Source organism: Erinaceus europaeus, chromosome 16, assembly GCF_950295315.1.
Source record: "Erinaceus europaeus chromosome 16, mEriEur2.1, whole genome shotgun sequence".
NCBI classification, from domain to species: domain Eukaryota; kingdom Metazoa; phylum Chordata; class Mammalia; order Eulipotyphla; family Erinaceidae; genus Erinaceus; species Erinaceus europaeus.
In genome coordinates, this window is record NC_080177.1 from 47,411,888 (window position 1) to 47,429,961 (window position 18,074).

The 18,074-nt window shown below is 40.8% G+C and overlaps 1 protein-coding gene across 2 annotated transcripts in view; it reads left to right on the top strand.

Moving 5' to 3' along the window:
* The window catches only part of EXD1 (exonuclease 3'-5' domain containing 1), a 66,704-nt gene that overhangs the window by 13,500 nt on the left and 35,130 nt on the right, over positions 1-18,074 (top strand). For both annotated transcript variants that reach the window (XM_007536335.3, XM_060175061.1), the window contains exons 4-7: positions 4,075-4,132; positions 4,576-4,703; positions 10,116-10,174; positions 12,494-12,580. In XM_007536335.3, the coding sequence (XP_007536397.3) occupies positions 4,075-4,132; positions 4,576-4,703; positions 10,116-10,174; positions 12,494-12,580 (332 nt within the window). The remainder of the gene's footprint in view (positions 1-4,074; positions 4,133-4,575; positions 4,704-10,115; positions 10,175-12,493; positions 12,581-18,074) is intronic.

Sequence of the window (18,074 nt, forward strand, 5' to 3'; positions counted from 1 at the left end):
AGCTTTGCTAGTGATGAAGCAGGGCTGCAGGTGTCTCTCTGTCTCTCTCCTCTATCTCCCCCTTCCCTCTCAATTTCTGGCTGTCTCTGTCCAATAAATGAAGTTAAAAAAAAAAAGAGAACTGTGGTCTTGGAGGTGGCGCAGTGGATAAAGGATTGGACTCTCAAGCATGAGGTCCTGAATTCAATCCTAGCAGCACATGTACCAGAGTGATGTCTGGTTCTTTCTCTCTCTCTCTCCCATTTTTCTCATAAATAGTAAAAATGAAAATTTCATCAAGCTAATGACTATAGCCAGAACTACTTCAAGACAAAAAAGTCCAGCTAACTACCTTGCTGTCTTTTCTCACTGAGCATACTACTACAACTACTCTACTTTTTGAACACTTTTTCATAGTGGTGATGATACTGGTAGCAGTAAATTTTTCCTTTAACTGAAAGCATACTTTTTTTTTTATTATACACAATATGAAATACAGCTTGGCAGGATACCTCCAGCCCTATACAAGGAATAGCATTTCAGAGCAATTGGCATGTCAAAGCTTTTATGCTGTGTAGACTTTCCAGATTCTGAAAAAGAAGCAAAATACAAAATAAACCAAATCCAAATTCCTCCAGGAGGTGCATAGGTCTGGTGAGAACTCAATGACAAAACTCCTATACCATGTTTATGACAGCACAGGTATGAGGTTCTGCATTTCTCTAGGGCTCTACCACTTCAGACCACAGTTTTCCAGAAAAAAGAGGGAGGGAATGAGAGTGGTGGGAGGGACATCACAGCTCAAAGCTTCCTCCAGTGCAGTGGGAGTCAGACTTAAAACTGGGTTGTAAGGATGACAAAGATGGTACACTATTCTTGTAGGCTATCTTGCTGACTAGGAATGAGGCTCTCAGATGTATTTTATCTGTTAGCTTTTGCAGCCAAGAGAAGCTCTTACAAAGCTAGTTTATAGGTAGGTTTGTAGAGAGAAATGAAGGAATCATTTCTCTCCCTCAGAGTCAGCTCAGGCAGCTGACTACTAACCAGTTTGTAATCCATACATGTTAACTTCATATCCTCATAAATTCTTTTCAGAATAGGACCTTTCTTCGTAACTTTTAAGCTTGAATTTTTCTTTCTTTTTTTAAAAAAGATTTTATTTATTTATTAATGAGAAAGATAGGAGGAGAGAGAAAGAACCAGACATTACTCTGGCACATGTGCTGCCAGGGATTAAACTCAGGACCTCATGCTTGAGAGTCCAAAACATTATCACTGTGTCACTTCCCGGACCACAGCTTGAATTTTTCCTCATGGTCCAATCAGCCATAGAGGGGTCTCCCTAAAAAACACCAAGATTAATATATGGGTTATATGATACATAGAAAAAAGACTGAACCTACATTTGTTGTTTCTGATACACCCATAAGCTCCTACTTAACTATTTCCTTTCCAAACAAAACATGGTAATTTTTAAATATTGTTAATCAAGTTGACATTCTGAACATACTCTTGTTCGGATCCACTCTTTCCTCATATCAACACAGTTGTCCTCTGTTGCCTTTTCAGTGCATTTATGGTATTTCTCCAAAGCAGTTTTCAAGTTTCAAAAAGATAAAGGATAATACTTGGCTGATTAGTGTTTTCACCTAGTTTTACTAGTCTGCCTCAGACTCAACACTTCTAGGTAGTACAGGAGGAAAAAGCAACTGAGGCTTAGTGACCTTTGAGAGACTTTTTTCCTGGAAAGTACCTAAGTGCATTTCATTGACTATGAGATGCCATTAATTTTTAAAAAGTGCTGTATTACTTTCCCTAACCTCAAGAAAGAAAAAGATTCTTCTAATAAAGCTGTTGTGTACATTTAAAAGAAATCATATATAATTTCAGAACTATTTAAGCTGTGCATCTTAGAATCAGTGACAGTATTTCCTGTACTGTCGGGTTAAAAATAAGTGATTTCAGAGTCTGTGTGGGATGTTCTCTCATATTTTTGTTGTTATTGTTGTCCCTCTTGTTTCAGGGCTTTAAGCCAACTTAAAATTATTTTTTTACTAGTTATTTCATAATGATTAACAAGATTGTAAGATAACAGGAGTACAATTCCACACAGTTCACACCACCAGAGTTCCATGTCCCATCCCCTCCATTGGAAGCTTCCCTATTCTTTATCCCTCTCTGGGTGTATGGACCAAAATTCTTTATGGGTACAGAAAGTGGAAGATCTGGCGTGTGTAACTATTTCTCTGCTGGACATAGACATTGATTCATAACCCCAGCCTGTTTCTATCCTTCCCTAGTGGGGTAGGGCTCTGGAGAGGTGAGGTTCCAGGACACATTGGTGAGGTCGTCTTCCCAGGGAGTTCAGTATAGAATCATAGTAGCATCTACAACTTGGTGGCTGAAAGGCAGTAAAGTATAAAACAAATTGTTCAATAAACAGGAACCTAAAGGTAGGAATAGAGCAAATGAAACTAGAGGTCTTCATATGAGAAGAAGCTAAGAACTCTATTTTAGGTATGTTCCAAGGGGCCCATGACTTTAGTAATTTTTGCATGAGCCTGGTAGCTAACATGCAGGTGACCTAAAAGTATTGTCTGGGAAGATGGTGTCAGAGTTGAGAATAGGCCTAAAAAGCTAGATTAGCTCCCAAATATGAGGAAAATATATAGATACCATGAACTGTTAACCCTATTGATCTGACCTAGGGCCCTTGTCTATTCTTATTTAGCACAGGAACCTATGTAACCTGAGTCCCTGTAAGTCTAAGCTTACAGTCCATGGTCACAGCTAAGAACATTGTAGGCTGCACTCATTTCAGGACCAGCCTTCCTAGAGTGGCAGAGTAGGTTGACCCAACCTCCCTTCAGAGAGTGGGGTAGTCCCTACCATTGCTACTCTACAGTGAGGGCAAGGTCCTGGAGAGGCCAACAAGAGGGCTTATGATGATGTTCCTGATGGAAGTGATCAGTGATGATAGAGAGGGATCTATCAGAGGTTTAGGCCCATCATATTTTTGTGGGAATCCAAGGATTCTCTGACTAGAGCCCCAGATGATTGGGGTGGCCTAGTATTGACCAAAAAGTAGGTGTATGCTTTTATATAATTTTTTTTATTTTTCCCATTTTACCAGGACACTGCTTAGCTCTGGCTCATGTTGGTGTTGGGAATTGAACCTGGGATTTTAGAAACTCAGTCACGAAAGTCTTTTTGCATAACCATTATGCTATCTCCCCCAAGCCAACTTTTTTCTAGGTAGGAAAAGATAAAGAAGGGGGCCGGGTGTTTGCACGGCAGGTTAAGCACACATGGCGCAAAGTACAAGTACTGACTCAAGGATCCCAGTTCGAGCTCCTGGCTCCCCTGCAAGGGGGTTGCTACACAAGCGGTGAAGCAGGTTTATAGGTGTCTTTCTCTCCCCCTTTCTGTCTTCCCCTCCTCTCTCGACTTTTCTCTGTCCTAGCCAACAACAATGGCAGCAATGACAATAATAACAACAACAATGGGAAAAAATGGCCTCCAGGAGCAGTAGATTCATCGTGCAGGCACCGAGCCCCAGCAATAACCCTGTAGGGAAAAAAAAAAAAAAAAAAAAGGAGAGAGGAAAGTTACCATGGCACCAGAGCTTTCCTCAAGTACAGTGGGGACTGGAATCCTCTCATATTTCTTTCGTGATTTTCAGATAGCTTTTATTACATTGTGCACCAACTTGATGAGTATGGAAGGGACATATCTGAATGAATTAAGAAAGTGCTAAATAGTATATAACATAAGGAAGTCATATTAAGATTGGGATGAGTAGGAGAAGAAAACTATATTTTAAAACAATCTGAAGGGCCACAAACATTCCCTAGAACAATAATAAAAGGAACATATAATCTTGGTCACTGAACAAGAAAGTTTCATAGGAACATATTAGTAGATATCTTTAGTACTTTAAATAATCTTTTCTATTTATCACTAACTGATGAGAACCTTTGTCTGGATTCATCCCCTTTACTACTTATGGTACATAGTCAAACTGTGGCTGGGAGAAAATGGGAGAGTATAATTGCTTGGAAACTCTGTTGGAAGTCCCATTTGGTTATTTTACAGTGGAACTAGTGGATGAAGCAGAACAAGGAGCAATGAGAGAAAAGGCATCTTCAGTTAGGTATGATGAAATAATTTTCTTATATGATGTTACCCAGGTATACATTATTAGAGTAGGAATCCTTAATTCTAATTCACTACCTACTTAATTTCTAAAAATAACCCCATGTACTAGAAGTGAGAAGAAGCTCCGTCTTGAGATGGCTTCCTCAGACCAGTGTGTACTGAGGATGAATGTTCATCTGTTAAATAGAAATCCGGAGTCCTTTCCATTGATGTGGCAAATTTTGTGTAAGAAAAACAAGTTTGTCATCTGGGAGGTGGCACAGTGGATAAAGCATTGTACTCTCAAGCATGAGGTCCTGAGTTCAATCCCTGGCAGCACATGTACCAGAGTGATGTCTGGTTCTTTCTTTCTCTCCTTTTATCTTTCTCATTAATAAATAAATAAAATTTAAAAAAAAGAAAAAGAAGTTCACCTGATTGTTATATTTTATAACATAGTCTAAATGCAGAAAAGGCTGGGGTGGAGAACATGAAAGATGAAGATATAAGTGTGTGTGAACCAGCTTTTCCAGTTTCTGAGACACCAACCACCTCTCTTCTGAATGACCTCAAGTATAGTCCATCAGGTAAGTACCTAGGCCATGAACTGTCAAGTTCTACTGTGGTCTTAAACTCCTCAGAGTTGAGGTACCCTTAAGACAGATTTCTATTGATTGCTCAGCTAGAACATAGGTTCTGAGTTAAGGCAAAATGTACTGACTCATTTGTATTTTGAGTGCCCACTATATGTCTGATTCTGGGGATACCAAAGTGTGCTATCCCAGCATTTACTGAGCTATAGTATAGGAACAAAGTTAAATCAGATAAATGATATATGTTATGTTGATCCTAGACATTAAGGAGAAAAAGCAGATAAGGAATATGCAGAAAGGGTAGTTTTTATAGTTTTAGTGTGTCTAGCAGGCACTGAAGTGGTGACACTTGAGTAAAGGTATTATGGAAGAGAAAGATTAATGTATGTGGATATCTGGGGAGAAGTGATTTTTTTAGGTAAAGAACAAATATAAAGGCCCTGATATAGGAACATGCAGAATTTTTGAGGGAATAGAAAGAGATCAGGGTAGCTGGGGCATGAAGAGAAGTAGGTGGAGATGAAGGTGGCTGGGTTTATCTTGAAAGACTTTGTGGGTTACTTTCCTTTGCAGTAGGAGGATAACCTTTGGAAGGTTCTTTGGTATTATCATTTTCCTTGGGACTAACAATGTAGATGATCGTTTTTTTTTTTTTTTAATTTATTCCCTTTTGTTGCCCTTGTTGTTTTATTGTTGTAGTTATTATTGTTGTCGTCTGATAGGACAGAGAGAAATGGAGAGAGGAGGGGAAGACAGAGGGGCAGAGAAAAACAGACACCTGCAGACCTGCTTCACCACCTGTGAAGTGACTCCTCTGCTGGTGGGGAGCTGGGGGGCTTGAACCGAGATCCTTAGGCTTTACACCACCTGTGCTTAACCCGCTGTGCTACCGCCCAGCTCCCTGTAGACGATCTTTTTAATGTACTTACTTGCTGTCTTTAATGAAATGTCTGTATTTATTTTTCTTTATTTTTTATTTTATTTTATTTTTTTGCCATTAGGGTTATTGTTGAGGCTCTGTGCTGGCACTATTTGAATTAACCATTCCCAGAGGCCATTTTTTCCCTTTTTTTTTTTAAGTTTTATCTATTTATTTTTGTTAGTGATTTAATAATGATCAACAAGATTGTGGCATAATAGGGGTACAATTCCATACAAGTCATACCACCAGAGTTCCATATCTCATCCCCTCCATTGTAGAGTTCCCTATTCTTTATCCCTTTGGGAGTATGGATTCAGGGTCATTATGGGGTGCAGAAGGTGGGAAGTCTGGCTTCTGTAATTGTTTCTTTTGCTATACATGAGCATTGACAGGTTGATCCATATCTCCAGCCTGTCTCTTTCTTTCCCTAGTGGGGTAGAGCTCTGGGGAGGTGGGGTTCTAGGACCCATTGGTGCAGTCGTCTGCCCAGAGAAGTCAGGTTGGCGTCATGATTGGCATCATTTGCAACTTGGTGGCCGAAAAGCATTAAGATATAAAGCACAACAAATTGTTTAATAATCAGGAATCTAAAGGTAAGACTATAACAGATAAGAATGGGGTCTTCATGTTGGAAGAAGCTAACTTTTACCTGAGCCCAATAGCTAACATGCAGGTGGGCTAAAGGTATTGTCTGGTGAGGTGGTGTCAGAGTTGAGAATAGGACTAGAAAACTGGATCAGGGCAGAGAGAAGTTCCCAAATATGGGGAAAAGTATATAAATACCATTAACTATAAACCCCATTTATCTGACCTATGTCAAATAGCCATGTCTATTCATATTTAGCACATGAGCCTGTGTAACCTCTGCATCCCTGTCAGTCTTAGCTCATATTCCATGGTCACAGCCAGGAGCACTCTAGGGTGCACTCATTTCAGGACCCATCTTCCTCAAGTGGCAGAGTATGTTGACCCAGCCTCCCTTCAGAGAGTGGGACAGTTTCTACCATTGTTATACTACATTGAGGGCAAGGTCCTATAGAATCCCACAAAAGGGTTTATGAAGTTGTTTCTGATGGAAAATGACCAGTGATGTTGGAAAGACGCTGCATAAGACAAAAGACCAGCCCTGTTGGTCACTACCAGGCCATCCCATCATCTGGGGTCCTAGTCAGGGAATCCTGGCATTCCCACTTAGATATGATGGGCCTAGACTGATAATTATTTATTTATTTATTTATTTATTTATTTTATTTATTGGATAGAGACAGCCAGAAATTGATAAGGGGGAGATATAGAGAGGAAGAGAGACATAGAGACACCTGTAGCACTGCTTCACCACTTGCAAAGCTTTCCCCCTGTAGGTGGAGACTAGGTGCGTCAGCCAGGATTCATATATATATATATGAAACACTTGCAAAACCATAGGATAAGAGGGGTACAACTCCACACAATTCCCACCAGCAGAACTCCGTATCTCATCCCCTCCCTTGATAGCTTTCCAAACCCAAGGTCATTGTGGGTTGCAAAAGGTGGAAGGTCTGGCTTCTGTAATTGCTTCCCTGCTGAACGTGGGCATTGGCAAGTTGATCCATATTCCCAGCCTGTCTCTTTCTTTCCCTAGTGGGGTAGGGTTTTGGGGAATCAGAGCTCCATGACACATTGGTGGGGTTGTCTGTCCAGGAAAATCTGGTTGGCATCATGGTAGCATCTGGAACCTGGTGGCTGAAAAGAGAGTTAACATATAAAGCCAAACAAGTTGTTGACTAATCATGAACCTAAAGGCTGGAGTAGTGCAGATGAAGAGTTGGGGGGGGGGTCTCCATTCTGTAGATAGCTAGTAGGCATATTTTAGTTATATTCCAAAGGGCCTGTGGCTATACTAGTTGTTTTTTTCCCCTGAGCCTGAAATCTGATATGCAGGTGGATCCTAGTTATTGTCTGGGGAGATGATGTCATGGCTGGAAGGACCAGAAAGGTGGATCAGGGAAGAGAGTAGCACCCAAATATAGGGAAGGTATATAAATATTGTTGACTGTAAACCCCATTGATTTGATCTGATCTGGGGCCCATATTCAGCTTAGAAGCCTATTTGACCTCTGCATCCCTGTAGATCTGATGATCTATGATCATCAGTAGGAACATTCAGTAGGAACAAGATGTCCCAGTATCAGGACCCATCTTCTTCAGGTGTAGCATAGAATCTGTTGTCCATCCTCCCTTCAGAGGATGAAACATTCTCTACCATTGTTGATTCAAATTGAGGGCAAGGTCCTATGGGGGCCCACAAAGGGGTCTGTTGTACCTGATATAGATGACCAGTAACAATGGAGAGAGGGATTTATTCGAGGTCTAGGCCCATCATGTCTGAGGATTCATATATATATATGATTCTTATATTTTAACATATGTGCTCTACCAGCTCCTAGCTGTGACCATGGAATATGAGCTAAGACTGACAGGGATGCAGAGGTTATACAGGCTCATGTGCTAAATATGAATAGACATGGCTATTTGACATAGGTCAGATAAATGGGGTTTATAGTTAATGGTATTTATATACTTTTCCCCATATTTGGGAGCTTCTCTCTGCCCTGATCCAATTTTCTAGTCCTATTCTCAACTCTGACACCACCTCACCAGACAATACCTTTAGCCCACCTGCATGTTAGCTATTGGGCTCAGGTAAAAGTTAGCTTCTTCCAACATGAAGACCCCAATCTCATCTGCACCACCATTCAGGCCACCTCCCACTTTTTCCCCTATAAAATTTTTTAATAAATAGGACAGAGAGAACCTGAGATAGGATGGGGAGATAGAGGGAGAGAAAGACACTTGCAGACCTGCTTTACTGTTTGTGTAGCGGACTTCTTGTAAGTAGGGAGCAGGCGCTTGAACCTGGATATCTCTCTCCCTCTCCCCTCTCAATTTTTATTTTTTAAATATATATTTACTTATTTATCTTTTAAAAAATATTTTTGTTTATTTATGAGAAAGATAGGAGGAGAGAGAAAGAACCAGACATCATTCTGGCACATGTGCTGCTGGGGATCGAACTTGGGACCTCATGCTTGAGAGTCCAAAGCTTTATCACTGCACCACCTCCTGGACCACATATATATATTTATTTATTTCCTTTTGTTGCCCTTGTTGTTTTATTACTGTAGTATTATTGTTGTTGTAATTGTTGTAGTTATTACTGTTGTTATTATTGATGTCATTATTGTTGGATAGGACAGAGAGAAATGGAGAAAGGAGGGAGAGACAGAGAGGGAGAGAAAGACAGACACTTGCAGACCTGCTTCACTGTCTGTGAAGTGACTCCCTTGCAGGTGGGGAGCCGGGGTCTTGAACCGGGATCCTTACGCCAGTCCTTGTGCTTTGCACCACCTGCGCTTAACTCACTGCGCTACAGCCTGACTCCCCCCTCTCAATTTTTCTCTGTCTAATCCAATAAAATAAAAGGGGGGAAGGCCACCTGGAGAAGTGGACTCATAGTACTAGCACTAAGCCCCAGTAATAATCCTACTGGCAATAAAAATAATAATTAACTAAAACATATTTAATTTTCAGATACAAAATTGATTCCAAAAGTCTGGGCAATGGTTCATCTCCAGCACAAATTTATTTTAAGATGTTCTTCTTTTCCTTTACTATGAATATGCTCTCAAATTTTGAGTGTGTCCTGGGCTAGGGAGATATCTCAGTCTATCAGAGCACCAACTTGCATGTCTGAGGCCCCAGAGGTTTTATCCCTGGCACTATTACATTACATAGAGTTGAGCAGTACTATAGTCACTCTCTCTGTCCTTTCTCTCTCATTGTCTTTCATAAGAAAAAAATCATTTAATAAAAATGTTTAAAAATGAAAGTATAGTGGTCCGGGAGGTGGCGCAGTGGATAAACCTTCGGACTCTCAAGCATGAGGTCCTGAGTTCAATGCCCTGCAGCACATGTACCAGAGTTATGTCTGGTTCTCTCTTTCTCTCTCTCTTCCTATGTTTCTCATTAATAAATACATAAAATCGTGGTCTGGGAGATGGCGCAGTGGATAAAACATCGGACTCTCAAGCATGAGGTCCTGAGTTCAATCCCTGGCAGCAAATGTATCAGAGTGATGTCTGGCTCTTTCTCTCTCCTCCTATGTTTCTTATTAATAAATAAATAAAACTTTAAAAAAATAAATAAATTTTAAAAAGATGAAAGTATATGCCCTGACATAAACCTAAAAGGTTTGTATTACAATAGGAAATTAGTAAATAATTTTACTCAAAAAATGATTTTTTGTGGATCTTTTGATGTTCAGTTGACAAACAAGATGATAATACTATTCACTGTGTGGAGGACTGTTGATACTGATGCTAATGAAATAACATTAGAAATCTGAGTTTTCAGTAGTGTAGTAGTTTGTAAGCATGATTAAAATTAACTGGGAGAGTGATTCTGTCTATAAGAGTAATATATCTAAGATCATTATTTTTCTTTAGAGGATGAGGAGGTGACATACACAGTCATTGATCAGTTCCAGCAGAAGTTTGGTTCTGCAGTGAGTATTGCCCTCAGTCATTCCCAGTATTGTTTGTCTGTGGGATCACATCCACATTTCTTTCTTCTTTTAATATTGTATTTATTTATTCTCTTTTGTTGCCCTTGTTTTATTGTTGTAGTTATTATTGTTGTTGTTATTGATGTTGGTATTGGATAGGACAGAGAGCAATGGAGAGAGGAGGGCAAGACAGAGAGGGGGAGAGAAAGATAGACACCTGCAGACCTCCTTCACCGCCTGTGAAGCGACTCTCCTGTAGGTGGGGAGCCAGGGGTTCGAACCGGGATCCTTTCACTGGTCCTTGCGCAATGCTCCATGTTTGCTTAACCAGCTGCACTACTGTCCAGCTTCCTCACATTTATATTTCATACATTTATTATGACATCTTTGCTATATATCTGAGTACCTAATATAGAACAGTGATCAAGACAAAGAAACAATGATCAAGATAAAGCTCTAGTTCAAATGAGTTTACTTAAAAATTTTTTTTTATTATCTTTATTTATTGGATAGAAACAGCCAGAAATTGAGAGGGAAGGGGGTGATAGAGAGGGAAAGAGACAGATAGACACCTGCAGCCCTGCCTCACCACTCGTGAAGCTTTCCCCCTGCAGATGGGGACCAGGGACTCAAACCTAGGTCCTTGCACACTGTAACATGTGCGCTCAACCAGGTGTGCCACCACCTCGCCCCATGGGTTTACTTTTATCCTCTCATTTTATTGGGGAGTTAGTGGTTTACACTATGGTTGTCATCATATGAGCACTTTACTACCCCATGACCCTTTTCACACCTTCCTAACCCCTCCCTCCCAAGAGTTTTCTGCTTTGGCGACGTATATCCTGCCCAGTCCAAGGTTCAATTTGTGTTTTCTAGGGGCCAGGTGGTGATGCACCTGGTTAAGCACTCACATTACAATTTGTGTTGTCTTTTTCTTCTTTGTTTCTTAAGTTCCACTGGTGAGTGAGATGATCTGGTATTTTTCCTCCTCTTTTTGACTTAATCTCACTTAAGATAATTCCTTCAAGTTCCAGTCACAATTTATTTTTTTTGTTTGTTTTAGACTGATTTATTTCTTTATTGGGGGAAATTACTAGTTTACATAGAAAAGAAAATACCATTGTTGTTACATGTGTAAACTGTCAGTTTTCTGTAAAATATTCTCCCACTGAACTTCGGTCCTCTAGCATCCTGCACCAGGATCTGAAAGCTCCCACCCCAAGCCTCATGCCACACCCCACCAAAATCCTTTACTTTAGTGTAATATACCAAACCCAGTCCAAGTTCCAGAGAAGAGTTTCCAATGACACAGAAAGAGACAAGCCAGAGCCACACTGATACATGGCATGTAAGTCCAGTGCTTGGTCCGTTGAACAATCTTCCCTAGATGCTGATGCTCTCATTTGGATCTATGTTAGTGTCACTAGAGGATGACCGCTGGAGATCAGAGGTAGTTGGGAGGATGGCAGGAACCAAGTATTGGCTTGTTGGAGCCACTTCCTGGGGCCAGTCACAATTTATAATAGCCCAATCTTGAAAACAACCGAGATGTCCAACAATAGATAAGTGGTTCAGAAGGTTGTGGTATATATACACAATAGAATACTACTTGGCTGTTAAAAATGATGAACAGCTTACATTTTAATGCAAGAAAATTAATTTGTGTCACCTGGTGAAAAGTTATGGAGAAAACTATGGGACACAGAGTGACCGGGAATTCCTCTTTTATTTTGGGTGCACAGAGAAAATATTTATGACTATGTAGCATTGGAACAGAGAGCCAAAGGGATATTTAGGCAGTGAACTTAAATAAGCAAAAGCAAAGTTGCCTTCTGAAAGACACCTGGCTTGTGTGGAAGGCAGTAGGGAGGTCAGTGTGTCAAGAACACAGTGAAGAAAAATGGTAGGAGATGGAAATGGGCAGGAGTCAGATCATGTAAAGCTTTTTAACACACATGTTTTTTAGTTTGGTGCCCTAGGAGGTGCACAACAGTTAGAACTCAGACTTTATGTTCATGAGAGCCCAAGCTCCAATTCCTGGTATCATATATGCCAAAGTCATGCTTATTGACAGTGTCCAGGTGGGAATAATTTTGTGAAAACCAAAAAGAGGATTGGAAGTGTCCAATGTGATTTGTGTATGTGAATTGAATTATTGTGTCTTATATTGTGTCTTGGATTAGTCACACTTTGTAAAATAAAAAATATATATACTGCCCACCTTTTTTTATTGCTAGTCATTTTATTTGTGCCATTCATGATGTCAGAATTATAGTAGTGATTTCCTAGAGGTTTTTACTTTCTTCCTTTTCTCACTAGATGCTCCACATCAAGAAGCAGAGTGTACTGAGTGTGGCAGCAGAAGGAGCTAACGTGTGTCGTCATGGGAAACTATGTTGGCTTCAGGTAAGGTAATTTTGGTAAATAAATAAATAATTTAAAATATATATGTATAGAGAATTGTTTTTCCTGCCTTTCTTGCTTTTGTGGAACTGAGGCCTTGTGCTTGCATATCACCACTCCAGGCAACTTTTTTATTCAGGTAGACAAAGACAGAGAAAGGGAGAGATACCACAGCACTGGAGCTTCCTCTGGTGCCCCCAGAGCAAGTCTCGTGTGGGTGAGATCTTGATCCTGGGCCATGAACATGACAAGGCATGCACCTTATCCAGTTAGCTATTTTTTAATATTTATTTACTTTTATGAGAGAAAAGAATACACACAAAGATAGAGACCAGAACATTGCTTAGTTCTAGCTTCTGGTAATGCTGAGAGATTAGACCTGGGCCCTTTTGGGGTCTCAGACATCCAAATCATATGCTCCAACAGGCTGAGCTATTTTCCAGGAAAAAAGACAATGATTTTCTTCCTTCCTTCCTTCCTTTCTTTCTTCTTTCTCTCTTATTTATTTATTTATTTTTTTTGCCTCCAGGGTTATTTCTGGGGCTCAGTGCCTGCACCATGAATCCACTGCTCCTGGAGGCCATTTTTTCCCCCTTTGTTGCCCTTGTTGCTGTAGCCTTGTTGTGGTTATTATTGTTGTTGTTGATGTCGTTTGTTGTTGGATAGGGCAGAGAGAAATGGAGAGAGGAGGGGAAGACAGAGAGGGGGAGAGAAATATAGACACCTGCAGACCTGCTTCACTACCACTGAAGCGACTCCCCTGCAGGTGGGGAGCCGGGGGCTCAAACCGGGATCCTTAGGCTGGTCCTTGCGCTTTGCGCCACATGTGCTTAACCCACTGCGCTACCACCCGACCCCTGATTTTCTTTTTTTCTTAAATCTTTTTAAAATTTAAGTTAATTTTTAAATTTTTAAATTATCTTTATTTATTTACTGGATAGAGACAGGTAGAAATCGAGAGGGAAGGGGGTGATGGGGAGGGAGAGAGACAGAGAGACACCTGCAGCCCTACTTCACCACTTGTGAAGCTTTCCCCCCTGCAGGAGGGAACCAGGGGATCGAATCTGGGCCCTTGCACACTGTAACATGTGCGCTCAACCAGGTGTGCCACCATCTGGCCCCACTTTATTTCTTTTTTTTCCTACCAGGGTTAAGGTTGTTACTGAGGCTTTATGTTTGCATGATTCCACTGTCCCCAGTGGACTTATTTTTTAGTTTTGTATTTATGATTAATAGTAGGTTACAACATTACAAGCTTATAAGATTACAGTATAGTTTCACACCACACCCACCACCAAAGTTCTGTATACCCACCCTCCCACTTCCCAAAGATAGCCACTATAGTTTTCACAAGTCTTGTAGTGAGACTAAAAGACAGTTTACTTGCTTCTGTTTTTTGTTTCTTTTGTTTGTTACCAAGGTTAGAGTTATTGCTAGGGCTCTGTGTCTACATGATTCCACTGTTCCCAGTAGACTTTTTTCTTTTCTCTTGCTAGATGGGTAAAGACAGGGTAAGAGAAGGGTAGAGAGAAACAGAAGAGTGCAGGTACCATAGCACTGCTCTTCTACTCAAGAAGCTTTCACAGTTAGGTTCTCCCATATGATGGCTGGGGGCTTGAACCTGAGTTTGTGAGCATGGTATCATGTGTCCTCTACCACGTGACCTACTATCTAATCCCACTCATAAGTTTTTTTTAAGGATTATAACTGGGGCTTAGTGCCTGCACTATACTCCTGGAGATCATCTTTTTTCCATTGTTGTTGTTCTTATTATTATTGCTGTTGTTGGATAGGACAGAGAGAAATTGAGGGAGGAGGGGAAGGCAGAAGGGGTGATAAAGATAGACACCTGCGACCTGCTTCATCGCTCATGAAGCAACGCCCCTGCAGGTGGGGATACAGGGGCTCAAACAGGGATCCTTGTATTTTGTACTAACTGGGTATGATACTGCCCCACTCCCCAATTTATTATTTTTTTAAATAAATGTTAGGGCTGGGGAGATAGCATAATGGTTATGCAAAAGGTCTTTCATGTCTTAGTTACTAAATGTCCCTGATTCAGTCCATAAGCCAGAGCTGAGCAGTGCTCTGATAAAAAAAAATGTTTTATTGGCAATAATTATACATTCAATGATAGATTTATTTTAGTTGTTTTCTCCATGACATCCTGTGCTATCATATTATAACTTATTGTAAATGTCTTTCACTCTTCTAGTAGTAATGCTTACTCTTTTCAGAAGGAAAGAGATACTGTCTCTTTTTTTATTGTTATAATTATTGTTTTTATTGATGTCATCATTGTTGGATAGGACAGAAAGAAATGGGGAGGGGAGGGGAAGACAGAAGGGGAGAGAAAGATAGACACCTGCAGACCTGCTTCACCACTTGTGAAGAGACCCCTGCAGGTGGGGAGCTAGGGGCTCGAACCGGGATCCTTATGCCAGTCCTTGTGCTTTACGCCACCTGCGCTTAACCTGCTGCGCTACTGCCCGACTCCCGAGATACTGTCTCTTAATAGATTCTCTTTCATGAGCTGGAAGGTGAAGGCCCCAGAGTAACAAAAGTTTGGATTAAACGGAATGACTGCAAACTTATGAGGCAAGACTTGACTTATCCTATCTACCTCAATAGAAGCACTTTTTTTTTTCTTTCTTCCTTTGGTATATATATATATAGTGTGGAGTTGTACCCCTCTTACCCTGTGGTAAGAGGGAATTGTGTGGTGTTGTACCCCTCTTACCCTATGGCTTCTGTCAGTGTTCCCTTTTTATAAGTAAAAAATTATATATATATATATATTATATATAAATATATATAAAATATATATAAATTATATATATATAATTTTTACTTATAAAAAGGGAACACTGACAGAAACCAAAGAGCCCATGACTATGTCTTCCCCTCCCCTCCCTATTTCTAGTTGTTTTTTTCCTGAGCCTGACATCTGCTATGCAGGTGGACCCAAGTTATTATCTGGGGGAGATGATGTTATTGCTGGAAAAGGGGCTAGAAAGCTGGATCAGGGAAGAGAGTAGCTCCCAAATATGGGAAGGTGCATAAATATTGTTGACTGTAAACCCCATTGATTTGATCTGATCTGAGGCCCATATTCAGCTTAGGAGCCTATGTAACCTTTGCATCCTTGTAGATCTGAGCTCACATTCTGTGGTCATGAGTAGGAATGTTCCAAGCTGCCTCAGTTTCAGGACCCATCTTCCTCAGGTGGAACACAGAGTATGTTGTCCAGCCTCCCTTCAGGGGGTGGAACATTCTCAACTGTTGTTGATCCATGTTGAAGGCAAGGTCCTATGGGGGCCCACAGAGGGGTCTGTTGTGTAGTTCCTGATAGAGATGACCAATAAAAATGGATAGAGGGATCTATTCGAGGTCTAGGCCCATCATGTCTGTTTGGGAATCTCAGGACTCCCCAACTAGGGCCCCAGCTGATGGGGTGGCCTGATAGTGACTAAAGAGTCATTGTTAAAGAGTGCTAGTCTCTTGCCCTTATTCAGCTTTTTCAGTACTTACTTTGATAAGGTTAGCTTTGGAGTGACTGAGGGAAGTATAATAGGAAGTAGATACATGGCGCAAAGTGCAAGGGCTGGCGTAAGGATCCCGGTTCAAGCCCTCTGCTCCCCACCTGCAGGAGGTCGCTTCACAAGGGTGAAGCAGGTCTGCAGGTGTCTTTCTATCCTCCTCCTCTCTCTTCCCCTCCTCTTTCCATTTCTCTCTGTCCTATCCAATAACAACAGCTATGACAACAGTAACAACTACAACAAGCACAACCACAAGGGCAACAAAATGGGAAAAATAGATTCCAGGAACAATGGATTTGTAGTGCAGGCACCGAGCCCCAGAAATAACCCTGGAAGCAAAAAAGAAAAAAAAAAAAAGGAAGTAGGTGAGGAGGGTATCTAAGTCTAAGTAGACACTATTTCATTAGGAACTTTATGGTATCTTTTTAGGTCTTTCCACTTGCTTGCTGCATATACTGACTCACTGCAGACTATTGTGTACTTTTGCTTTCAGGTATATATTTTGCCCTAATTTATGGATACATGTGAACATATGTCCTATCTCATGGGACCTGGTCTATATCTAGGTTTTGGGACTTTGTTAGGAAATGAACCACCCAAAATGGAATTAGAAAATACTATGAAAGGAAAGGTCTCACCCAAGTAATGAGGCTGAAGGGTTGACATCAAAGGGCATTTTGGTTGTTTCCAGGTTTTTGCCATTGTGAATAAAGTTCCTATGAATATGGGAGTGCATGTATCCCTTTCAACCAGTGCTATTCTATTATATCTTTTGGGCATATATGCTTAGTAGTGGTTTTTCTTGATCATATGGCACTTCCACTTATATTTGTTTAAGCATTCTCCATACTGATCAATAAATCTTTTGAATAAATTTTTTAATAAAATTGATAAATATGCAGTGCTTCACCTCTACCATTTGTTTCATTGCACTTGTTGCCTGTTTTAAATTACTGGAGAGCATTGATCAATTCATAACTTTGTTGACAGAGCCATTCACATATGGAACTCAGAAACTTCATTTACTAATAGTAGCAATGAAATGCTATTTTTTTTTTTTTGCTTCCAGGGTTATTGCTGGGGCTCAGTGCATGCACTGCTCCTGGAGGCTATTTTTTTTTCCTTTTGTTGCCCTTGTTGTTTTATTATTGTTGTGGTTATTATTATTGTTGTTATTGATGTCGTTGTTGGATAGGACAGAGAGAAATGGGGAAAGGAGGGGAAGACAGAGAGGGGGAGAGATAGATAAGACACCTGTAGACCTGCTTCACCACTTGTGAAGCAACTGCCCTGCAGGTGGTGAACTGGGAGCTCCAACTCTGATCCTTACATCGGTCCTTGCGCTTTGAGCCACATGCGCTTAACCCACTGCGCTACTGCCCGACCCCCTGAAATGCTGCTCATTCTTTTTTTTTTTTTTTTTTTTCCTTTTTTTTTTTTTTTTTTATTTAAGAAAGGATTAATTAACAAAACCATAGGGTAGAAGGGGTACAACTCCACACAATTCCCACCGCCCAATCTCCATATCCCACCCCCTCCCCCGATAGCTTTCCCATTCTCTATCCCTCTGGGAGCATGGACCCAGGGTCATTGAGGGTTGCAGAAGGTAGAAGGTCTGGCTTCTGTAATTGCTTCCTCGCTGAACATGGGCGTTGACTGGTTGGTCCATACTCCCAGTCTGCCTCTCTCTTTCCCTAGTAGGATGGGTCTCTGGGGAAGCTGAGCTCCAGGACACATTGGTGGTGTCTTCAATCCAGGGAAGTCTGGCCGGCATCCTGATGACACCTGGAACCTGGTGACTGAAAAGAGAGTTAACATACAAAGCCAAACAAATTGTTGAGCAATCATGGACCCAAAGCTTGGAAAAGTGGAGAGGAAGTATTAGGGAGGTACTCACTGCAAACTCTAGTATACTTCTGCTTTCTTACTTTGGTGCCATACTCCAAACTCAGTCAATT